Source organism: Crotalus tigris, unplaced genomic scaffold, assembly GCF_016545835.1.
Source record: "Crotalus tigris isolate CLP2741 ecotype Arizona unplaced genomic scaffold, ASM1654583v1 scf7180000017968.19369539983:2297261, whole genome shotgun sequence".
Classification (NCBI taxonomy): Eukaryota; Metazoa; Chordata; class Lepidosauria; order Squamata; family Viperidae; genus Crotalus; species Crotalus tigris.
The window spans coordinates 1,515,513-1,540,975 of NW_024096750.1; the positions used below are offsets into that span (position 1 = coordinate 1,515,513).

General features: G+C 40.2%; 1 protein-coding gene across 1 annotated transcript in view; it reads right to left on the bottom strand.

The window, feature by feature from the left end:
* HELLS (helicase, lymphoid specific) overlaps window positions 1-24,350 on the bottom strand; it is a 48,219-nt gene extending 23,869 nt beyond the window's left edge. The window contains exons 1-15 of the mRNA XM_039345630.1: window positions 24,000-24,350; window positions 23,757-23,887; window positions 22,094-22,216; window positions 18,994-19,047; window positions 18,417-18,453; window positions 18,272-18,333; window positions 18,086-18,130; window positions 16,598-16,822; window positions 12,157-12,339; window positions 11,046-11,189; window positions 10,275-10,471; window positions 8,986-9,082; window positions 7,960-8,121; window positions 2,356-2,501; window positions 1,963-2,101 (exon numbers count right to left, since the gene is read on the bottom strand). Coding sequence (XP_039201564.1) covers window positions 1,963-2,101; window positions 2,356-2,501; window positions 7,960-8,121; window positions 8,986-9,082; window positions 10,275-10,471; window positions 11,046-11,189; window positions 12,157-12,339; window positions 16,598-16,822; window positions 18,086-18,130; window positions 18,272-18,333; window positions 18,417-18,453; window positions 18,994-19,047; window positions 22,094-22,216; window positions 23,757-23,887; window positions 24,000-24,042 — 1,788 coding nt within the window. The 5' untranslated portion in view covers window positions 24,043-24,350. The remainder of the gene's footprint in view (window positions 1-1,962; window positions 2,102-2,355; window positions 2,502-7,959; window positions 8,122-8,985; window positions 9,083-10,274; window positions 10,472-11,045; window positions 11,190-12,156; window positions 12,340-16,597; window positions 16,823-18,085; window positions 18,131-18,271; window positions 18,334-18,416; window positions 18,454-18,993; window positions 19,048-22,093; window positions 22,217-23,756; window positions 23,888-23,999) is intronic.
* Between the last annotated feature and the right edge of the window lie 1,113 nt (window positions 24,351-25,463).

The window sequence follows — 25,463 nt, forward strand, 5'->3', positions numbered from 1 at the left end:
TTAAATCAATCCCAAACCTTTTCTTTCATTTAAATCATATTTCTTAAATCAATCCCAAACCACTGTTAGAAAATCCTTTTTACCCAGTATCAATTTACATATCCGTGTTGTGATCGGGTAATGGGTTTGCATACCGTTACCAAAGAAAAACCACTTTTATTCAATTTTGGATAATTTACCCATCTCTGGCAAGCACTGCCCTAAATGAACAAATGAACAATAAACTTATCTTCTCCTAGTTTACGCATGACCTGGCAGGAAGCAAGAATCTAGTTCGCATACCCTCAAGTCTAGCCAAAAGCTGCTCTGCTCTTCCCCAATTTTGCTGATTGCCACTTCTTTCAATCAAAATTCTGCTGAGCATCTTCCCAGATGCACTTAAAACTCTGGAGGTTTTGCATATCTTTGTTTGTGCAAGACAGGGGAGCAATACAGGTGACATTCTAATCTTATATTACATCTACAGCTACCAACGCAATATCCATATACAAGCTAAATAAGGCACACAACTCCTCCAGAATCAAACTAGTTCAACATTTCTCCAGCTACACTGCCTGCACCTGCACCTTACTATTTCTAACTTTCTCAATTTTTGTCGATGCTTATTAGACATTAACAATACAATTTGTTTCAATTCCACTTTTTAACACATCACTGCTATTCCTGCGTCATCTAGAATCTCCTTTCCATTTCCTCTACATGTATTATCTTTCTCTCATTCTTATTTTTGTAGTATTCTGTTATATGTATTTTCCCTCACCCAAATCCTTTTCTAGTTCATCATTCTGATAAGCATTATTTATACTTCCTTTTAGTACAATTCTACGTATCTGTTGTGTAATTATTTCCACTCTGTTCTATGCAGCTTCCACACATTTCCTTGTATTGATTCTTGGCCCAGATTAATCAAATCTTTTAAGATTTTTTTCACGTGGGGCTTAAATTTTCTCTTCTTGAAGTCATTGTACTTTCTCTTGTTTTAATTTTTTCCTTCTTTCCTTTCCCCCACTCCCACAGAATGATGTCTCTCACATCAGACTGGGTGGGACTAAAAAGTTCAATCAATCAATTCTAACTTTGCAAGATCTCCCCCCCTCCCCAAGAAGTTGAAATTGACTGATTGATTGAACCTTTTTTTTTTTTGCACATGGCAGTGGAGGCCTAAAGTAAAAAGGTTTTATAAAACCCAGCTGAAGGCCTAGGACTGGGGCGACAGCGCATGTGCCCACAGAGAGGGCTCTGAGTGCCGCCTCTGGCACCCATGCCATAGGTTCGCCACCACTGATCTAATCCACGCAACAGTATATGTAAGCCAGGATGTTTAGCTGAAAGACTACCTTGCATACCAACAAAATGTTGCCCATATTCCATCACTTAGCGCAGTGGTGGCGAACCTATGGCATGGGTGCCAGAGGCGGCACTCGGAGCCCTCTCTGTGGGCACACGTGCCGTTGCCCCAGCCTCACCTCCCCCTGCGACCCGCTCCTCTCCAGCAGCCCCCCTGAAGGAGTTGCCCCAGCGGGGCCCATACGGAGCAGCACAGCCAAGGACATGGCAGCCAGGCAGTGTAGACAAGACTCTGCCCTCACACCCCATCATGCACAGTTGATGCTGCAGGGTGCAGGCAGAGGGCATGACCGCCATAGTGTTGCTGGGCTGCCTGGGTGATCTGCGGTGGGCCCTGGAGGCAGTGAGTGACCCTGCGGGCAGGCAGGGTGGGGGGTGGGGGGACAGAATGGGGGCAGGGTCGGGGCCAGTTTTTGGGTACTCGGTCTCTAAATGGTTCGCCATCACTGACTTAGCGGGTATATACAGGATACTTTAAACCCTACTTCTTTTGGCCAGCCAACAGCCTTGCTTAACAATTGACTAAAGCCGTAGTTTTTCAACCAACACTATTAAAATAGGTCTAAACTAGACCCACATGTTTATGTCTACTCGAAGCAAAGAGTAAAGATTTACCTTAAATTGCTGTGTGACAGAGTCCAGGGGATACTCAATAAGATATGGATGGTTGCAACACTTCCTCAGCAGCATCATAATGTTCTGCAACTTAAGGTTGATTTCTGAATCCAAAGGCATATCCATTGCAATCACTGGCCTTGCAAATGAAAGCAAGTTGAAATAAAGCTACAAGTAAAATCTACCAAACGTGTCAGTATAGTATTACACTTCCAAGAGCTATTTCATCCAATTATTCTGCTTCGGGGCTGATTATCGATAGCTACCGGTATGTAGAATATTTTATCAATAAGATTGAGAATGATGTTTAGGTTTATTATGAATTTATTTCTCACGGTTACCTGGCAGTGAAGGTATATTGCAAATAATCTAAACAAAATTTAGATTAAATACCTCTCTTTTTCAGCTTCTTCTTGTGTTTTACTGATTAGTTCTTCCAGCGCGTCAGGAAATTCATTTTCCCTGAGCTCACGATAATTAACTACTTTCCGACTGCGTCGCTTTGGTCGGCCTGTAGAACTCAGCTCCACAACTTCTTCCTATGAAATGCAAGACCTCGTTATTTAGAGCAGGGGTCCCCAACCTTTGTTACTTTATGACTTGTGGACTTCAACTCCCAGAATTCCTCAGCCACAAGTCATAAAAGTGGCCGAGGTTGTGGACCTCCCTGATTGATAGAAATGTGTTCCTTGAGCAACGATCAGTACATTTATACTGATGGGTCCTGCACCTGCCTGGTACATTTTCCTTCGCCCTCCTCAGTGGATGCCATCTCTGCTCCAGTTTATTCCTCACAATTCAGCCAAGTGACAGAGCAGTGAAAATTAGGGTGTGAAAATAAGTAAGTGACCACTCAAATACCTAGTTCTTGTTTAATGTGTGTCATGGTTCCGACTAATGAAACACTTCAAAGAACTTCCAGGCATGTTTATCCTAAAGCCTTCATTACCAGTGTTACAAATTGAGGGCGCATCATGGAGGTTTATGCCGGAATCTGAATTCCTCTTGCTGGCCTCTCACTTTTCTTGCTAAACCCCTCCCTTATCTTGCAGTCACAAGTCACATCTTCCAATTAGCCCAGAGGGCAGAGATTCCCTTCCCTTCCTTTTCCCAGGCTTCTGTTATTTCCCCTCCCTTTTCTCTGTCATCTGAATTAACTCTAAAAATACCAGACAGTTCTGCATATTTTGTCAAAGCAAGAATATTCAATATTAAGCAGCGTTGACAGTGTGTTTCTGGGATTTGCGTTTATGGAAAAAGAGAAAAGCTAAAAACTGGTGAAGGGGAAGAGTTAAAAATGACCAAAGACATGGTCTATCACAGAATAATCCACGCTATTGGAATGCCCAATGCTCATCGTTGAAAATATTGCATATACCAGATTGTTGCCCTGTAAGACGCTGGAAGATAAACACACATGGGAAAGGATGACTTTGTTTGCATTAGAAACAGAACTTCTACAGCTTGTAATTATAATAAAGCAATGGAGGCAACCCATACAGAGGTAGAAATCCAAGTCTGAATATAATGTTTTCCCAACAGCATGCAAATATTTATCTGCCCCAAAGATGACTGATTTTTGCAAACAGACTGCCAGATTGTCTGTATCTTTGAAGCAGACAGTGAGTTTCTTAAGAGGCAGGAGGACTAGTTGGGGGAAAGAAGAACACTTATCCTAAGTAGATTGTTGCTTCTACCACAATAAATACTGCAAATGGCTGGAAAAATGAACTAGGGCAGTGATGGTGAACCTTTTAGAGACTGAGTGCCCAAACTGCAACCAAAAACCTACTTATGCATTGAGTGCCAGGTGGGCGTGGCCCATTGGGTGGGTGAGGCTGCAGTGATAACAGCAGACTGGGTGGGACTAAAAAGTTCAATCAATCAATTCCAACTTTGCAAGATCTTTTTTTCCCCGTGAGAAGTTGAAATTGACTGATTGAACCTTTTTTTTTTTTTTTTTTGCACACGGCGGCGGAAGCCTAAAGCGAAAAGGTTTTATAAAACCCAGCTGAAGGCCTAGGACTAGGGCAATGGCACGCGTGCCCACAGAGAGGGCTCTGAGTGCCGTCTCTGGCACCCGTGCCATAGGTTCGCCACCACGGAACTAGGGATTAGGAATTTAATTTGTATTAATGAATGATAAACTCAGACAACACGTTTGTTGAATAAGCACTGTTGAATTGTATTAAAAAATCAATAAAACTTTTTTTAAAAAAAAAAACAATGAATACAATGGCCCTATCAAGCAGTGGCTTAAAAGACCTGGCCATTAAGACTGAAACTAAAACTAATGATAAATACTAAGATGTATATGTTCTGACAGGGGAATATGAATTTGCAAAAAGTACAATTAAAAAAAATATATCCCACTGATAACAGAAGAAGAGTCTTTTTCAAGCTGACAAAATATTTTTCCCTCAACTAAGACTGTAGTTTCTTCAGGTCAAATGTTGGCAGGAAGCATCAACCCCTTCTCTTATTACTTGTAATCCAAAAACTAGGCTTTTAAAAAACATGCATGCAGAATTGTGACTGATCAAAAACTATTTCAGTCAATAGGGTGAATGATTGCAAAAAAAAAAAAGGGAAATATTATAATCAAGGATATTGGAACAGACTCAGAGAAGAACCGCAAGATGATCAGAGAATAGAAAATAAGTCTTGGGAAGCCTGGTGGAGCTGGGAATTTTAGAGAAAAGAAGGGTATTATGACAACACTTTTTAAAAACCTAAAAGGAAGTTCCAAAGGGGATGGTCAAGACCTGTTATCCGTCATTCCAGGGGTCATAAAATAATTATTCTGAATTACAGGAAAGCAAATTCTGAATGTTAAGAATAAAGTCCTGCCCACTAAGACCCATTAGACACTGACCTAAATTACTGAGAGAAATGATGGCTCTTCTGTCCTGGATGTGTTCAGATGAAATCTGGAAAGTCACCTTTTAATCTGGAATCTTGTATTGAGCAGATTGACTTCAGTGGTTGAAATTAAAGTTGTATAAATTGAAGTTGTACAAAATCTATAGTGATCCAAATTATTTATCAGTGGGCAACTCTATTGATGGAAATATTGGAACATTGCTTCATCACCCTATTACAATCTGTGGAATAATGATTGGAAGAGGTTGGAGCTATTTGTTAATTGACTATATTTGAGATGAAATGATAGACTAAGGCAGATTAATTGGATATTTCCTTACGAGGAAAAATGGTCAGAAAACCAAGAATAATTCCAGAGAGATTTGAGGAGAGAAGCTACTCTTTTTCACATATACTATACTGAAAAACCAGTTTTCCTCCATCTTCTGCCTATGTTTTTCATATTCTGATCCCCAGATGCAGACTTTACATCACTCCCTGTTAAGTTTCAGCCTGTTTTGTCCACTGCTTAAGCCTGTCTAAGCCTTTGAGTCTTTTATTTCTTTTCTAAAGTGTTAGGCACTTCTAGATTTGTGGGATCTGCAAGTCCGTTTGGTGAGCTCCGGCAATGTGGGAAGGACTAGAAGCTAAGTTAAATGCAAGTCTCAGGAGAGCTTGTTTTGAAGCCTAGAGCGATGCAGGAGGCCCCCTCTTGAATGTCAGAAGGTGGCAGAGCCAAAAAGAGCTTCTCTTGCAAAACGTAAAAGCTAGATAGGTTCATAACAGGAGAACCAGTTCTTAAATAATGCGATTTAAGCCATTTACAGCTTTAAAAGTCAATAGCACCTTAAATAGTGCAATATTGACAACTGGAACTTTTCCTAATGGAATCAGATAACCTCTGTACTTTGCACTATTACAAGCTTACTTTTGAGCAAACTGCAATTTTCAGACACTTTTCAAGGATAGCCAATGCAAAGGAAAAACAAGATGCAGCTAAAATAGGGATAATTCTTGCCAAATCTAACAGGCTAGAGAAGAATTTTAGGTGTTGTGCAAAGATACTCCTCGCCAAAACAAGAACAGGACAAGAAACAATGATTGGAAGCTGACCGAAGAGAGAAGCAACCTGGAATTAAGGAGAAACTTCCTGACAATGAGGACAATTAACCAGTGGAACAGCTAGCCCACAGAAATTGTGGGTCTCCATCAATGGAGGTTTTTAAGAAGAGACTGGACATTCACCTGTCTGAAATGGTATAGGTTCTCCTGCTCGAGCAGGGGGCTGGACTAGAAGACCTCCAAGGTCCCTTCCAGCTCTATTCTAGTCTAAAACCACAATTCATGAATTCAGCTTTCTATGTATCAGCTGCCTTGTGAAATTATATCGAGATGTAATTTCCGCTTGTATTACTTTAATTATTAAAATTAAGCAATGTTCTTGGAGATGAAAGAAAAAGATGATTCAGTTTATTTTATAACTTGGGATAAATTTTATCAATGGTTAGAGACACGTTAGAATTTGAAAAGGATCTAACTTCTCAGAATAGAGGATTGATTGCTAACCAAGTTCTAATTAATAGGTAGATGACATTGTTATTTTTAGTGATGTAGTGATTTTTATCTATGTTGATAGTTAGGATTTTCTGATTTTCGTTCGCTCCCTAGAAACTAAAATGGACTATCTGAAACTTCAGCTGGCCACAAACAAGGAGTGTATATCGGAGGTGGTGACCCTTTGAGAGCTGTATGCAATGAAATTTCATTTTGATGTATGCTGATTGGTGTACATTCAAAGTGACAATGAAGCTGTTGTTGTTGTAAATGAGAGGGAGGGGGTCAATCTATTTTCCAAAGCACTTGAAGGCAGGACAAGAAGCAATGATTAAATCTAATCAAGGAGAGAAAGCAACCTAGAACTAAGGAGAAATTTCCTGACAGAACAATTAACCAGTGGAATGACCTCCTCCAGAAATTGTGGGTGCTCCAACACTGGAGATTTTTAAGAAGAGATTGGACAACCATTTCTCTGAAATGGTATAGGGTCTCCTGTTTGATCAGAGCATTGGATTAAAGACCTCCAAGATCCCTTCCAATTCTGTTATAAATGGGCATTGACCCCCTCTCAATTCCAGACTAGTGGAGAGTCAAGTAAGCAGGTATTTGCCCTCATATCTCAGTAACTTCAAAATCTACAAGAGGCAAAGAATTCAAGATAAGAAGAGACGTGACTGCTGAAGTTACTTTCCTATGACTTGTCCCAGTGCTAGAGTCTTAAGTTACAATGGGTCCAAGTGACTTTATTTTCCATAATTCAGTATTCCAGCTTCCTCCTTCATATGTTTAGTGGAGGAGAAGTGATACAAAATGGAAATGAGATGTTTCAGCTTTTTCAGTTTCCTTCTATCTATACCAGTGGTTCTCAACCTGTGGGTCGGGACCCCATTTGGGGTCAAACAACCATTTCACGGGGGTCGCCAAACAACGCAGTCCGCCATTTTTTTCCCGTTTTCCTTAGCTGTGCTACTCCCTTTTATTCTATTGGCTTTTGAAAGCCAGTAGAATAGACTCTCTTGAATAGAGAGTCTATTGGCTTTCAAAAGCCAATAGGAATTGTCCAGGCTGTCTCTGCCCTGCTGAGCCCGCCAAAAGTCCCATTCTGCAAACGGTGCTGCAAGTTGTCTGCAGTGAAGGCGAGCTGTCTGGAAGCTTCCACCCCTCCCTGCTGAGTAACTATTAAAAATGTAAAAGAGGGCCAGGGGTGGGAGGCCGGCGGGCGCAGGGAGGGTTGCTGGTGCGCGTGGGGCCCAGCGGGTGCCTTACCTCCCTTGGGCTGGGCCAGCTGGTGGCCCAGCCGGTGGTCGGCCTGCGCCGTCTCTGCTGCTTGCCAGCTACGCCTCGGCCGGCGCAGGGGGCGGCACCACGCATGCGAAGCGCTCCTTGGCAGGGAAAGTCCTCGACTTATGACCGGTTGGGTAGTCCTCGACTTATGACCGGTTGGGTAGTCCTCGACTTACGACCGGTTGGGGTCACGGCATTAAAAAGGTTGAGAACCCACTGATCTATACTCTTATCTTTACCCAAACAGAAGTCAATGGCCAAAACATCCCTAAGCCAAAATACAGAAACAAATACCTGGTTGTTTCCCAAAAGCTTCTGAATTGTCTTGTTTATAATGGCACTGTAGAAAATTTCTTGTTTCTTAACAAGAGGTGCATAGACCACAACCTCACGCTTGGGAGGAACTTCTACAGCTACATCTGATTTCAGTCTTCTCAGTAGGAAAGGAGTCAAAATCTAGAGTCAAAAAAGTCAAAATACATTTCTATCCGTTTATGATTAAGAACCTTGCTTATTTCAAAAGAAAGCATTGTCATTCCAAGACTGCATGATGTGAAGTTTTGTATGTAATTGCTTTCAACTGCATTTTCACAGAAAATCTGGCCTTGGCAAACCTCTTCTGTAAACGACTAAGTGCTTAAAATTTTCCTTCTAAGGCAAAGAATTAAGAGTTCTAAATCTTTTTTTTTTTTTGTAAAAATGGAAGAGAAGATAAACAGTCTCACTTTCATCAAGGCAAAATATTTCCACATATAGCCCACTCTCTACTATAGCTAACACAAAACAGAAGCAATCACAATCTTTATGACTGGTGAAAGACATGACCCCCCATCTATACTCACCAACCAACCAACAACCATTGCCCTTGGCAAAGACTAAATCCTGAATGTTCAAGTATTGAGTATAAGAACAGTGTCATGAGAAAAAAATTCTTTAATTTCTCAGCAAATATATCTTCACTGTGAGGAATTCACACTTGGAAAATAAGGATGCCCGCAGACAGGAATAGGCAACCTTGGCTCTTTTATGACTCGTGGACTTCAACTCCCAGAATTCCTGAGCCAGCATGGCTCAGCTTCGAAACCTCTCCCTTTCCCTCAGCATGGCTGGCTCAGGAATTCTGGGAGTTGAAGTCCACGAGTCATAAAAGAACCAAGGTTGCCTACCCCTGCCCGCAGATATATGTTAACAGTGGTATTTGCAAATATATTCATGTGTGGTCATATATAGTTATCAATAATATGGTACAATATAATATTTAAAAGAAAGAGTGGCAACCTGGAAGGAAAATAACATATATTTTAAGCAATGAAAACAGACCTGGTGCAACATGTGCAAGATATTCTGTTCTCTTTCCTTAGCAACAATATCTTCAGCAATTTCAGAAATGCTGGTAATGTCAAACCAGGATTCAAAACTAGAAAAAAAAATCAAGAAAAATGAATTGAGAACTTGACAAAAAAAATGAATTAAGAAGCGAGAAGCTACAATTTAGTTCTGTAATAAAAAAAATCAAGGTCTGCAATGTGCACTTGATTATCCAAAATGTATTTTTTCTTGTTCATATTATTTTGCCTTTCAAGAAAGGGCACAAGAGATGCAAAGCACGAAACTTTGTCCAATGATTGCAATGAAACTCTACTTATCATGTCTCCCCTCCCCATTCCAGCACAAACTACCAAATAATGTAACTACCCAAGACAAGTCTCTCTCCACATCAGAAATAAAATGTTCCAAAGACCGTTCCCAGACATGGATTTGCTCACTGTCATATCTGGAAAAACTTCTGAACATTGGTTTTGTTGCTCATCATGAGTATTCTTGGCCTTGGAGTGCTCAAGGAATGCTTGCCATCTTTAAAAGGGGCCTGGCCATAACCTCACTTTACTGTTCTCATAGACCAGGGGTGTCAAACTCAATTTCATTGAGGGCCGCATCAGCATTGTGGTTGCCCTTGTGTGGCCAGGATGGGTGTGGCCTACTGGGTGGGCATGGAGTGGGTGTGGCCTTCTGAATGGATATGGCCAGCTCTACATCGTTCGCGTCAAGGGTGCCTGTGGGGGCCTGGGCAGGAGTGGGACAGATCTGAGGGTCTCTGGCAGAAGGGGGTGGGACCGGGGCAAGCGCCAAGGCATGGTCCATTTCTTCATTCCTCACAAAGGGTGACATCTCCCCAGCATGCACCCAGGGAGTGGGGCTGACACGGCAGGGGCTGGTTCCTTGCTGTTTCCAGACGGCCTTGTGGAGCTAAATGCGTTTCAGCATAGATGGCCACCACAAAATTGTACATTGGCTCCTGGCTGGCTTGGGCCAGGGCCAAGGCAGCAGAGGCCGTTCATGTGGCTTTGCGGGCCACATGAAACTACTTCACGGGCCGCATCAGACCCCCGGGCCTTGTGTTTGACATGTCTGTCATAGTCCATCTCTCATTCTCAAGACGCAAGGATCTGGACTATTGTTTGTGATGATTTGCCACAAGTGATGGCTGGAAGATTCTTGACTCATTTCTTGTCTACTGAAAGGGAGAAATGTCAAAGCAAAACCCTTTGGAGAAACCACAAAAGGTTTATTTTCAGATGTTCAGTTAATACTTATAAATCAATTCTGACCTTTTCAAGTCATCGAACACATCTGGAAGCAGGAAATTAAGGAGGGACCAAAGCTCAGATAAATTGTTTTGTAGTGGGGTTCCAGTTAACAGTAGTTTATTATCAGTGCTAAACCGTTTTAATTCCTGAATGAGGCGACAGTTCATATTCTTAATCCTATGTCCTTCATCCACAATCAAATATTTCCAGTAGAAATTCTAGAGGAAAAAAAAAGTCTTCAATTATTCCAAAAAGCAAAATTTATCAATGATGTTTCCATTTCTTTGAAATGTATGTTCAGTTTAAAAAAAAATTAAATATATTATATTAGAATATATAGTTTTTCCTATTATATTATTGAATGTGATTTTTTTTCTATGGAAAATAATGGTTTGCATATTATATTCATAATGAGACTGGCTGTATTGATCATGGTAAATATATTAGTGCTTAAAGGCTACAATGCTTTATGGTTCACATATTTTTATACTAATAAAGGATAATATTTATAGCTCAGGGTTGAAATGAGGGATCTTTGGTTCTCTCTGAGCTTGGTTTTCTGCAGATATTTCATTACCCAAATAACGAACATCATCCCAAATAGGCAACATCATCAGCGCTACTAAGGTTAACTAAGCAAGACAGCTATAATTCCAGTTTTGGAGTGTTGACTTAAGAGAGTTATGATTCACTATGAGCACTTCAAATAGATTAATTAACAGTAATTTTGCATAAAATACCAAGTACAATTCTATAAAGGAGTGTTAATTGAACAGCATTTTCTTATATTACCTGAAGAGAATGTCTATCTCTCATTGCAATTTCAAAAGACGTAATAACAATGGGATGGATATTCATTGAACCTTCTTTTCTTCGCATTTTATGAATGAGTCCACGTCGTTCTTGCTGGGTTCCATGGTACAGCATTATAGGAATCTAAGTTTATAAAAATGTTTATAAAACATCATGTTTGTTTTGATTTACTTCACAGTATTTTTATTAAAACCTCTAGTTGGGATGCTACTGCTTACTCTGCAGTTTTTTCATCCTTAAAGGCCTTGGAACTCCTAATCCATGGACTTTTGTCTTATTTATCTACCTAAATAAGGTAGATAAAGTGACTAAATCAATATAGGTGGCATACAAAGGCATAATAAATATTTATTATAATTACACTAAATCTTGTTTTTATCAAGCAGGGTGAAGTAGTTTTACAAGCAATGAAAACTACCCTTTTATTTTTAAAATATAGCTAAATGTAACCGGAAAGTATACAGCAGAACAATTTTTTTCAGGGACTCTTATGTGTCTGTAGCTGGAAAAGGGATCTTGGGGGAACATGGAACTTATTACCTGTCTCCCCTGCCATAGATCCCTTGGCCCTTCACTCAGGCAGCCAGACATTGGCTGCTAAACAAACAAACAATCACTGCAAATGCTTGGGCATCCAAGCTGATAAGATCAAACACACTGAGTCAAGAAGGTTAGAAGTGAATACATCATGAAAGTGAAGTTAAAGGGCAAATTCAGTGAAGGAAATATTATTAAGGCAATTAACATTTCGGCAATTTCAGTCATTGGATACACAGATGGAATAATGACCTGGATTCAAGCAGAACTAAAAGCCCTGGATAGGAAGACCAGAAAAATAATGACTCAAATCATGCCCTTCATCCATGCAGCAACACTGACAGACAAGGAAAATGGCTGGGTGCGGAATGGTTCAAGGACAGCAAAAAAAAAAAAATGCACTGAAACTAGTATATCATGAAGGCTTACTGAGTTCTGAAGAAACCAAACTGGGCTACATGAAAGACCAAGAAAAGGACGGAAAAGAGACTGACTGTGTAATCAACCATAATAGCTTCTAAAACAAGTTTACCATTAAAAAAAAAAATCTCACCTCTGGTGTAAACCTTTTGAATTCAGCAATCCAGTTAGGAAGTGTGGATAGGGGCGCACATATCAGAAATGGTCCAGCAACTCCTCTCTCCACCATCAAGGCAATTGTTGCAATACACTGGATAGTCTTCCCTAAGCCCATTTCATCAGCCAAAATACCATTGATGCCATTTTCCCAGAGCATCTGCACAGAAATACACACACATATACAAACACTTCAATTACATTTTTTTTTCCTTTTCATGACCCTGTAATCCCTTGCTTCGTGGTAAAGTCGGGATGACATATATTTCAATTACACGACTGGATAAAAATTGAAACGTGAACGCCTTGATGCAAAATGAACCCAAATGTTCATTTAATCTGTTTGATGCAAAATGAACCCAAATGTTCATTTAATCTGTTTGGTGACTAGATGAACACAAGACACAATAATCAGGAAGACCTGATTATTAATAACAAAGGCTAACTTCATGAGCTTTCAAGCTTACAGGCAAATCAGAGGATAGTTATTTTGCCACAATCTATGGTATATTTTACTATCTTTTTATGAATGTTTTTATTATTTTAGTTTAATATTTAAATATCTGTATTTTATTGTAAATAACAGATTTTTTAAAAAAATGGAAAGCTATAGGAAAACATTTTAACCAAGCAACAAATTCTAATTAATTTCGCTTTCTCTCTATTACTAAAGAATCTCTGGATGTTGACTTAGAATTATTTTACTTGTTATCTATGGATTTCCATGTTTTCTATGTGTTTCCATTTACCTTCACAAAAGATTATTTGGGAAGTTCTAGTGTTTTAAAAATACTCAAGATGTTCTCGCTCAGGACTACTATCCTGCAACCCATACACTAAAATCATCTGGTGAGTAATCTCCATGCAATGACCGGAAGACGGCCATTTGGGTTGTAGTAACTCAACTGTAGAATTCTTTCTTAAGGGAAATATTTCTGCCCTCCATGCATTCTATTTTCAATATTTGGTCTTCAACCAAAAACATACCTAGATATTTCCAACTGGCACTTTGGAGCTGCTTGTTTGTAAAAAAATAACTTTGTGTTAAACATTAGTATTTTCTTCCTCTATTTAAGGCTAATGGTGAAGGCTTTTATTATTCATAAATATACGACAATGGGCTCCAAGAGAAGCAAAGTAAAATTAACCTACTATATCAGTAGTTCTCAACCTGTGGGTCGGGACCCCATTTGGGGTCGAATGACCATTTCACGGGGGTCGCCAAACAACGCAGTCTGCCATTTTATCCCCCTTTTCCTTAGCTGTGCTACTCCCTTTTATTCTATTGGCTCTTGAATAGAGTCTAATTCTATTGGCTTTCAAAAGCCAATAGGAATTGTCCAGGCTGTCTCTGCCCTGCTGAGCCCGCCAAAAGTCCCATTCTGCAAACGGTGCTGCACCAGTTGAGTAGTCCTCGACTTACGACCGGTTGGGGGTCATGGCATTAAAAAGGTTGAGAACCACTGTACTATTTCATAGAGCATGCCAGCATCTGGTCTGCACAAGCAAGCAAAGCCCCATCCGCAGGATACAGGCAGCACACAAAAGCACACCCCCTCCGGTCCGTGGAAAAAATCTCTTTCCACAGAACCGGTCCCTGGTGCCCAAAAGGTTGGGGACCTCAGTCACAGAAAATGGTTGCAGGCCTTAATATCAGTTTTCTTGACCTGATCACACTTCTCAACTGGGAAAAGTAGTAAGATAACCTTTGTAGACTCATACAATGACAGCCTTTCCCCAATAGGAATATTGGGGTGGGGGTAATAGTATCACTTTATTAAGAATCAGCTCTGGCATCAGAATAACAAGAGTTGGAAGGGACCTTCAAGGTCTTCTAGTCCAACTCCCTACTCAAGTGGGAGACCCTATAGCATTTCAGATGATGGACTGATGGAGCACCCACAACTTCTGAAGGCAAGTTGTTCCCCTGGTTAATTGTTCTCACTGTTAGGAAATTTCTCTTTAGTTCTGGGTTGCTTCTCTCCTTCATTGGTTTCCATCCATTATTTCTTGTTTTGCCTTCTGGTGCTTTGGAAAAATAGGTTGACCCTCTCTTCTTTGAGCTGCTCTTCAAAATTGAAACACTGCTATGATGTCACCCTTAGTCCTTCTTTTCACTAGATTAGACATACAGATTCCTGCAACCTTTCATCCATGCTTTAGCCTCCAGCCTCCTAATCATCTTTGTTTCATTAGCTACCAGCTGCATGTCCTTACCTGCCTTAAAGAATCCAACCATGTTGAGTTATTTTAACTAAGACTAGATAACAATAGACCTGAAACTGAAATTCTAACTTGAATTATCCAAGGCACAGAAGGATGTCTGTGCTCCAAACGGCTTGAAAATAATGGCTACAATTTGGTACAATTCTGGCAACTTGAGGATACTTCAAGAAAATATTCTTTCCTTGCACTACTAAGACACAAACGAATGTCTAGAAAGAACTTTCCGGCCACCATTTTCCAGAAGGGATCCTTAAGGCTACCATGTAAGAGACTGGACAACCATTTGTCTGGGGATGGTATAGGGCAGGCATGTCAAACTGCCGGCCTGCAGGCCGAATGCATCATGTCGAAACCGCGTCCACCCCATTGCCGGCAATGGGGAAAAAAGTCACGTGACATCGCGAATTTGACATGCCTGGTATAGGGTCTCTTGCTTGAGCAGGGGGTTGGACTAGAAGATCTCCAAAGTCCTTCCAACTCTGTTGTTCTGTTGTGATTTATTTTTAAGCAATAAACCTGGAATGTTAATGTTCTTTACAACCGGGCACTAACTAACAAAATGAAATTTAATGGTGAAAAAAGCAAGGTTCTACATTTAGGCAAGAAAAACCAAATGCACAAATACAGCATAGGTGGCACCATGCTCAATAGTAGTAACTGTGAGAGGGAGTCCTAGTAGACAATCACCTAAATATGAGCCAGCAGTGTGCTGCAGCTGCCAAAAAGGCCAACACAGTGCTAGGCTGCATTAACAGAGGGATAGAATCAAGATCACGTGAAGTGTTAATACCACTTTACAATGCCTTGGTAAGGCCACACTTGGAATACTGCATCCAGTTTTGGTCACCACGATGTAAAAACGATGTTGAGACTCTAGAAAGAGTACAGAGAAGAGCAACAAAGATGATTAGGGGACTGGAGGCTAAAACACATAAGGAACGGTTGCTAGAATTGGGTATGTCTAGTTTAACGAAGAGAAGGACAAGGGGGGACATGATAGCAGTATTCCAATATCTCAGGGGCTGCCATAAAGAAGAGGAATTAAGCTATTTTCCAAAGCACCTGAAGGCAGGACAAGAAGCAACGGGTGGAAACTCATCAAGGAGAGAAGCAACCTAGAACTCAGGAGAAACTTCCTGACAGTGAGAACAATTAATCAGTGGAACAGCTTGCCTCCAGAAGCAGTAAATGCTCCAACACTGGAAGTTTTTAAGAAGAGACTGGACAGCCATTTGTCCGAAATGGTGTAGGGTTTCCTGCCTGAGCAGGGGGTTGGACTAGATGGCCTCCAAGGTCCCTTCCAACTTTATTACTATTACTACATTAAGCCACTTAAAAGTTAAACTTTGTCAACCATTTATTTGTACCAGAAAGATAAAATCAAGAACAGCAATAATTCTGGCAACAACATAAAAGCTAATCAGGTGGATAGTGGTTGGGGTTTTGTGTGTGTGTGTGTGTGTGTGTGTGTGTGTGTGTGTGTGTATGCACGTGCCTTTGAATCAGTGTCGACTCTTGGTGACTGCCTGGACATTCCCTAGTTTTTGTGGCAAGATTTCAAAAGTGAAAATGGTGAAAAAACCAAGGTTCTACATTTAGGCAAGAAAAACCAAATGCACAAGTACAGCATAGGTGGCACCATGCTCAATAGTAGTAACTGTGAGAGGGACCTCGGAGTCCTAGTAGACAATCACCTAAATATGAGCCAGCATAAGGCTGAGAGAGGGAGAGCGAATGGTTCAAGGTCACCAAAAGAGGTCCCACCTAAATCAGTCTCCTGATTTCTAGTCTGGTGCCTTAACCATTACATGGCTCTCATTTAATTAATAAAGTTGCTAACATTCAAAACCAACCAAAATAATTGTTCAAACGCCCCCAACAAAATAAAAAAATCTTTTTACACTGAAAACAAAAAACAAAAAAACACAACGTGGAGCCAAGCAAGTCTTTTTCAATCTTGATCACACAAAAATCCGTTTCTCTGGTAGCCACCCACTTGAAGTCACTGAACTTCAGATGAAAATCTGGCCAGTAAACACAGGAGGAGGAATAACAATGCATTAATTGACTTAGTTATTCCAAGAAAGCTGAATCTTTTCAGAGAGTGAAATGCCTCTATTTGAAATCATTATCATGATTAACTGCTAAGGACCTAGCCAAATATGATTATATAAGAAAGAATAAACTCATACCCTAAGCCATTCCATGCCTTCAACTTGATACCACCTCATCACTCCTCCAGTGAAAAGTTTTGGTTGCTGGAAAGGTACTGGCTGTCCTTTAAACTTTCGTTTTGGATCAACAAAATGCTTGGCACTGTGTCGCATCACTTGTGCCAATCTATCCTTAATGATGCTGTTTGAATCCCCATTAGTCTGGATTTCTTCTGCACACAGTTTGGGTGGATTGCTTTCAAGCTACAGAAGAAAAGACATAGGCAATATTATTATTTTTATTTTTTGCCAAGTTTTTATGCAATCAGTTATGTAAGTTATTTCAGGGTTGTTACATAAGCCAGACAAAGTCAATACATTACCATACTTATAAAAGAAACTCAACTACTAATAAAAACTGGTCTAAATTCAAGTTGTGCTGTAAATTATAACATGAATTTCCAATGATTATAAGAATCATTTATATCAGTATTCACGTAGCTTGGTATAATTGGAAAGATGTTGCAGACACTGCATTTCATTGTTATGTGATTATTATTATGAGGAAATGCAGCAAATGAAAGAAGTCACAGATATTTTTTTTTGAAACAAATTTTCTTCTCTTCCCTACAAAATATAGTACAATGACCAAACTAAAACAGTTTTCCATCGATATTCACAGCTCTCAGAATTAACAAAAGGCACATTTGCACATCAGCATTCCTACCCTGCTCCTGAAAGCTTCTTCAGAATAGACAAATTCTCATTTTCTTTTTTTTTTATTGAAAATTTTTTAAAAGTTTTACAAATAAACGACCAACCCTCACCCAATCCCTCCCAACCCCCCCCTCCCTCCCCCCTCCCCGAGCTTCCCAGAACTGAATACAGGCTTATTTAAAATTTTAAAAAACCTAAACAAAACAAATTCTCATTTTCTTAACATGATAGGAAATGCAGAGGCTTTAGGTACGCTGCCCCTTAAACAAGCCAACATCACAATGAAGTCATGTTTTGTTATATTACAGAATGACACTCCCCACCCCTTCTTTAAAGATGGCATTTGCACCTATGCATATAAGAGAATATTTTTAATTATTTTCAGGATTACAATCAGTTTAATACATGCTGCTGCCATTCCCTTCAAATACTAACCTTTTATGATTACAAAAAAGTACTAATTGAATCAAGCTCAACTGTTGGGGACGTCCAGAGTGCTTTAAACAAACACACACACACACACACACACACACACACACACACACACACACACACACACACACGGTACATGTCGTTTTCTTTGCAGCTATATGGGGAGTGTTTTACCATTGCTTTCCATTTGTTTTTAGACAATTAGCAGAGAAAAAGAAACATGCTTAGTTGGTACTCTAATTCCAAACACTCTCCTGAAATTATTTTAAATTCATAGTGCTTCTAAAGTCAATATTTAAAATTCTTAAAGGAAAGTTTTAGAAATAAATATCAGAGGGTAACATATAATAACAGCAGTATTCAAAACTTCAAATATACCTCATTGTTTTCAATTCTGCTTTTTTTGGCTGCTAACAAAATTTCCTGTGGAGAAATGAAAAAATAAAACGATTGAACAATTCACAACTGTGAGATGGGCAGCTATATACATTTAATAAATAAATAAAATTTCTCTTTGAATCCCTTAACAGTAATATTTTGTGGATTTGTATTTATGCAATTTACCTCTTTTGAAATTACATCAGAAATATTGTATGTTCTGTCTTCTCGAACTCTCTTCTTTTTAACTATAAGAATATAAAGTATTGATTTCAGTACCCAAAATTTCTAGATATGTAACAAAATAGTTTTGGTCTTTAATCAAACTTACCGATTTTCTGATCTTTCTGATCATTTAGTTTTTCATTCTATAAACCAAAACATTGAGAACAAAATAATTTTAATGTTAATATTTGTTTACATAATAATTCACAGTTGTAATTTCATTCATTTTGCACAATTGATTTTAAGACTCCTGGCCAAAACTATGTTATTTCTCTAAGCTAGATTGCTGCAAAATAGAAACAAGATAATTTACTGTATCTCTACTTGCAACAAAGTTGGGTATTTATAATTTTTGTACATAAATTTAAATCAGTTTTCAAAAGTCTTCTCCACAGATACTTCCTTGGACTCATTTTAAGAGTACAATCCCTCTTTCTAAGAGTACAATCCATACATTTCAAACATCTCAGACTAACCCGTTAGACAGAAGAAACTGCCACTGAGGAGGAATATTCACATTACAAACATCTTGATATCACGGATTTGATTTGAGTATATATATAGCACAATGCATGCTTTTCAATTACCCCTCAAAGGATAAGTAGTCTGAACAAAGAATGCATCAGTAACAATTTGAATAGAGTGCTTATTCATAATTATCTAACATTTAATGTTGATTTTACCTTTGCAGTATTCAATGTTCCTTTCCTTTCAAGTTTTTCTTTCTTCTGTTGCTCCTAAAACATATTTTTTTTTACAAATCAGTTGTTTCTTTATGCAACAAGTAAGTGAACTTCAAAATTTGATGTACCTCTGCTTTGGTACCTAAGACTATTTTCACTTTAATAGTGAGTATCTTAATTGGTTTAGGTAGCATTTGGAATGAAACATTCAATTTAAGAAGTTTTTTTCTAGCATGGATGGAGAATGCTCATGGAAGCTGTTCTTGAATATAGTCTCTTGGTGGCAATAAAGAGCAACTTTCCATATAGCTGACAGTAACCGACAAGATGCTTATAATTTGTCTCATATGTAACTTGCATCTGCATAACCAACTTGTCTTCCCGTCCTTTCCCCCTAATTTAAATCTTATATCAGTCTAGCCCAGGGGTATCAAAATGCCAGCCCACCAGCCAGTTGCATCATACAGAGGCCGCGCTCAGCTCTGGCAATGCAAAAAAAGTTGCAACACGTCACGTGACGAGTTTCTGTGGTCTAGTCCAGGGGTGTCAAACTGCCGGCCCGCAGGCCAGATGCGTCATGCAGAAGCCGCGCCCACCCCATTACCAGCAATGGCAAAACAGTCCTGATATGTTGCTCGATGTCACGTGATGTAGCAAGTTTGACAAGTCTGGTCTAGCCAATCTATATCTGGCCAAGTGAGCTGCAGTCCAAAAAATGCTTTGGTCTTTTAATAAAATCTGTTAGCCGGAAAAGGCCCTATTAGATTCCTGGAACAGTAGGGTAAACAGAACAATAGACCAGAACTGATATTTCAGAAGGAAAAATATTCCAATAGCACAAAGTCCTTTATCAATCCAGAACAGAAAAGACAGGAACAAAAAGTGAGAATCAAGGATATCATAGTAGAACAACAATGCAATAGTACATTAGGTTCTGCTTACAGTGGAAGGCAAGATAACAAGGCCGTGAACCAGAGGCTTTGTGACAATAACAAAACATAGTGCTTAGCTACTGGTTAAGCAGCTAAACTTTTTGTAAGATGAGGAAAAAATTAAAGCCAGACTAATAAATAGAAACTTTTAATCAGAACACTGGAATTCCAAGGAATCATACATAAACTCATAATGCCATAATATGAGTTAGGATAAGATCTGAAAGCCTGAAAAATGGAGCTCCGGCATCCTCATCCTCGTTCTGTGCCCCTCATTTGTACAGTTTCATGACAGCTTAAGAATGTTGTCCTATTTGACTTTTTTCTAAGCGCTGTAAGAGAACTGAAAGAAATTGACCATTCAACTCAGGCATAAGCAGCTGTTTATAGATTAGATATGGTGCTACATCTAGGTGGTTCTTTCTGACTCTAGCTCAAAAGTCTTAGCAGCTCAGCATCAGCTTGCTAAGGCTACATGCACTCTTGCATCCTATGTTTATGTAGCCTTCCTCATACAATTCATCTGAGGATGGGTAACGCATAATAGGTTCACAAGGCTGTGATCTCCAGTGAGAGACTGTTTGGATTCTGATAGAGTAGAACAATTGCATTTCTTGAAAACTAACCTTTTCCTTCTTGATTTATTCAACTTCTCATAGCTATGCTTGCACCACCACTAATGCCATCTCTACCATGCCCTTCCTACTGCCCATTCACTTAAAATTCTTTAATTTGGATTTGTGCCTCAAACAAGTGCTCAGATTTGATTGCCTGAATGGGTTCAAAGCTTTTTGTTAATGTTGGATTAAACTATATTGGCCCTCATTTGAAACACATAAGCAGCAAACCTGTGAAAAGCTTCTTGAATTCTTCAAAAGCACTTAACAAGCAGAAATAACTCATTGAACATTACTACCAAAGAATGCAACATGTAACAATTTTACATTTTTTAAAATAAGCAATCAGAAATTGCTATCTGCTTTTATGCAAAAATTAACATTAACAGGGTTTCTATCAATAGCTATATATTTTAAAAGTCTCATTATGTTCTTCTGTTTGTCACTTGTACCCTCAAATCAGCTTAAACAATGCATTTCAAATCTGCTCTTAAAGAATGTATAAAAATTGGGGACTCACAATTTCCATAATATTCAGACATTTTATTTGCAAAGTTATGGCCATCAGAGTCCTCACAGTCACATTATTGTGATTTCTGACTCTTCCTACCAGTTTTCCACAAGCAAAGTTAATGGGGAAGTGGTAGAAAGTCAGAATTTGCTCAGGCTCCCATTACTATTTTTGCCTCTTTCCCCCAAGATCTTTCTGTTTAGACAAGTAAATATTGCCTTAGTATTGAAGTTTATTTGCCACTACAATTGTTTTTCTACTTATGATATTATATACCCTTCTCAGATGATCACTGGAGTCCCCAGCGTTGGAGTAAAAAAATATGGTCAACCTAAAAATTAATGTTCATTCTGGTTACATCAGAATGTATTACCCTTCTCTCAATGGGAGGCTCAATGTGCCACAGGATTGGCTAATCAATTTATAAAATGTTCAGTCTTTCCATTAGGAAAATGTTTTTATTTTTCTTTCCTTTTTTCAAATAATCTCAATTATGTTGCAGTTCGATTCTAATTCGCTATTTTCAATACTACAAAATGCCTATTGGTATGCTAAAATGTTGTACTCCATAGCAATGTTTTTTGACTGAAGTAAACAAGTCAAATAATTAACTTTGCTAGTAGTCACAAAAATAGTGACTTTGAGTGTGTATACACACACACACACACAATTTGAGTCTGACTTGAGTCCTGGTAACTACATGGATAAGTCTTCTAGGCAACTGTTTGGAAGTGGTTTGCCAATGCCTTCTTCCTAGAACTGAAAGAGAATGAAACTCAAATCTCCCTTTAACCAAAGCCAAACTAGCTTTGTCATGTATGTATGCATATGCAGCTGTTGTGTATATACACAAATACACACACAAATACAAGTGGACTCATTTATATTAGGCTGAAACTATGCCATGAAATCAAATAAAAGTGATCAGAACTTAAGATGCTTTTAATCACAATGACAGATTATGATGACATTATGAAAGCTTTATCTAAAATGTATTATTAGATAGGTACATCTAGCGTTTAATTTTAAAGGCTGCTAACCTCCAATTGCTGCTGTTCCATTTTAGTCAGCAAGAACTTTGAGTAGATGTTGCTTTTTTCAAGCAAGTGTTGAAGTCTCTTGTAACGCATTTCATTTGAGTCTCTGTCCCGATTCATGTAAGCCTGTAAGAAAAAAAGTAATCAATTATAAATATCAACATTAACTAACCATACTATCGGAATATAAAAGTTGGTATTATCTTTCACCAGATAAACCTAAACGAAATTTAAATAGTTCAGTCCTACGATTTTATTCAAGGATCCGATGGAAAATACAGGTTTTTACTCACCCAAGAAAATCTGCAATTTAAATTTCTCCAGGTTATGATAGGAAATTTTTTACATTATATTTCTAGTGCTCTGCTCTGAATTTCCTACATATATTTTAATGCATAGTTTTATCGTATTAGATACATTAGTGTCAGATAAACATGTTATATTATTGTAATAAGGGTGTCCAGAGTATACCATATTTGATTTATTTTCTAGTTGCCAATATATAATTTCTCCCTATCGATCATGATTGTAATTGTCTTTTATTTCCCTTTTTATTATTTTATGTTGCTGGTCATTGACTGAATAAATGAATAAAAATAATAATTTTCCTACATTTCTAAAATTAGGTAAGAGAAAACCTAGGCTTGTAATCAGTGGGTGGAGTTAAAGGAGCTTTAATTAATTTTATTTGCATACTTTTTACAAAATTTTACAAATAAAACATTTAAAAAAAAAAAGGATCCCTGTATTGTGTAGAAAAAAAACTGGACCAAAAATAAAGTCTGGATAAAATTTTAATGAAAAAAAAAATCTAAAGAGCTTTTACAGAATGCCCTGTCCCACCTTGAGTAGTGCAGCCTGTCCCGAGTGTAAGAAGGAACCATATTTGTCTATCCTCGAGGAAAAACAATGTTAAGGGGAATATTGAAACACTTCATGAACAATACTTGCTCCCTCGTTCTAGAGCAGGGGTCCTCAACCTTGGCAACTTTTAAGACTCGTGGACTTCAACTCCCAGAATTCCTCAGCCAGCTTTGCTGGCTGAGGAATTCTAGGAGTTGAAGTCCACGAGTCTTAAAGTTGCCAAGGTTGGAGACCCCTGTTCTAGAGGGCAAGTTAAAATGCTAGATTCCGATTTAAGGTTAGAAAAAGTTTCTAAGTAGGCGCACTTCGAGGGCGAAACCAATATCCCAGGAACGGTGGTCCCCCTCATTGGATGGGAACTGGGACCGCCATCTCTCCGGAGCGCCGATGCTGAGGCGCCTTCCGCTCCTTTCAAACTCAGCGCGGGTCGCCACCTGTTGCGGACCCTCATCCCCGCGTAGCTCAGCCGCGGCACCCGGCCGAGCCCGCCTTCCTGCTTGAGCACCTGGCCGCCCAGGGGTGTGTGTGTGTGTGTGTGTGTGTGTGTTCCTGCTTGAGCACCTGGCCGCCCAGGGGTGTGTGTGTGTGTGTGTGTGTGTGTGTGTGTGTGTGTGTGTGTGTGTGTGTGTGTGTCTGTGTTCCTGCTTGAGCACCCGGCCGCCCAGAGAGTAGGTTTGTGTGTGTGTGTGTGTTCCTGCTTGATCACCCGGCCGCCCAGAGTAGGTAGGTGTGTGTGTGTGTGTGTGTGTGTGTGTGTGTGTGTGTGTGTACACACAGCGGGCCTCCTGCTGGGGGCACGCACCTTCTCCATCCTCTGCCGCTCCTTCTCTCTGCCCTCCGCCTCCAAGCGCTCCTCCTCCTGCTGCATGGCCGGGGTGATCACCGGCGTTGCATCCTCTGCTCCGGCTTCGCCCAGATCGGCCATCGGAGACTCTGCAAGGAAAACAATGGTGGGGGAGAGGCTTGGCTCCCTTCGCCCGCCCGAGCGCTCTTTCTGTCCCGGCGCAACGCGCGCAGCGAGAGGGGCGAAGCAACTCCGCGTTACCTGCACTTCGGTCGCTGCTGCTGCTGCTGCTCTCGGACGGCATGGCTACCCGCGCGCCCTTCCACTCTCCGCCACTCACGCTCCGGATCCGGCGGCACACGAGGAGCGACCGCCCAGTTCCGCCCAAAGGAAACTCGCGCGCTTTTCGCTCTTGCGAGAAGTCGCCCTTGCCTCGCGCGAAAGCCGCCGCCTCCGCCCCCCCCCCGCAGGGGTCCCGAAAGAGGATCCGGACTGCGGGAGGGCGAGTTGGAAAAGTCCCTCGCTTTTGGGTTTGGGGCCCTGCGCGCAGGCGGATTCCACCAGCCGGCCTCCTTCGGTGCTGGAGAGGGCGGAAAAGCAAGAAGGGCTTCGTCAGGCTGGCGCCGGGGGGGGGGGCTCCGCAGAGGAGCTCAGCAGGCAATCCGGTTGTTGCTGAAAGAAAGGAATTCTCCAGAACTTATCACGGGGGGGGGGTCTTCAAACTTGGCCCTTTTATGACTTGTGGACTTCAACTCCCAGAGTTCCTCAGCCAGCTTTGCTGGCTGAGGAATTCTGGGAGTTGAAGTCCACAAGTCATAAAGTTGCCACGGTTGAGGACCCCTGCTCTAGAACGAGGGAGCAAGTCCTACTTATGAAGTGAATTCTGGGAGTTGAAGTCCACAAGTCATAAAGTTGCCAAGGTTGAGGACCCCTGTATGAAGTGAATTCTGAGGAATTCTGGGAGTTGAAGTCCACAAGTCATAAAAGGGCCAAGTCTGAAGACCCCTGCTTTAAATACTCCACTCCTGGTCTTCAGAGAACAGCAGTCATCTGCCCGGAGACATGGTTCATGCGCTCCTGGGGTCATCTGCAAATCAACGAGGCGGCGTTCTCCAGACCCTTCCTTCTTCATCCTCATCTTCAGATTAGCCTCTGAACCCAGCACCCTCCCCAGCCCCATTTAAACCAGGGGGAAAACTTGCCTTCTTTCCATCTTACTACCAGTTTTGTAAGTGGGGAGGCATGTATTGTGATCACCACCTGGAATTATGACATCCAGGAATTTTAATGAGGCCAGGAAACTTTGGCAGCATCCTAGAAATAACAAATAAACCTGCTGTTTCTGGTTTATGCAGGTATGGTAATAAGCCTGGTTGCCATTTTTCTGTTCTCTTCCCTCCTGAAATGGCTTCTTCCTCTTAGAGCAGGCCCTGGTGCTGAATATATTTGACATGTGGCTGTTTACAAATTACTTACTGCCTTCCCATGCATTATAATTCTTGTGAAGATTCTTGATTTCTTTGAAACTAGAGTGGAAAACATGGCTGATTATGTCACAGGAAAAACATTATTACAGAAAATATTGAAATTGTGATGTCAACATTATGGTTAGGACGCCAATATTAGCTATTAAACCATACAAGCATTTACCATTTCTTGCATGTTCATAGGAAGACCTCCAGCCTCAACCAGCAACATTCACTTTGAAAGTTTTAGCTGCCAAAG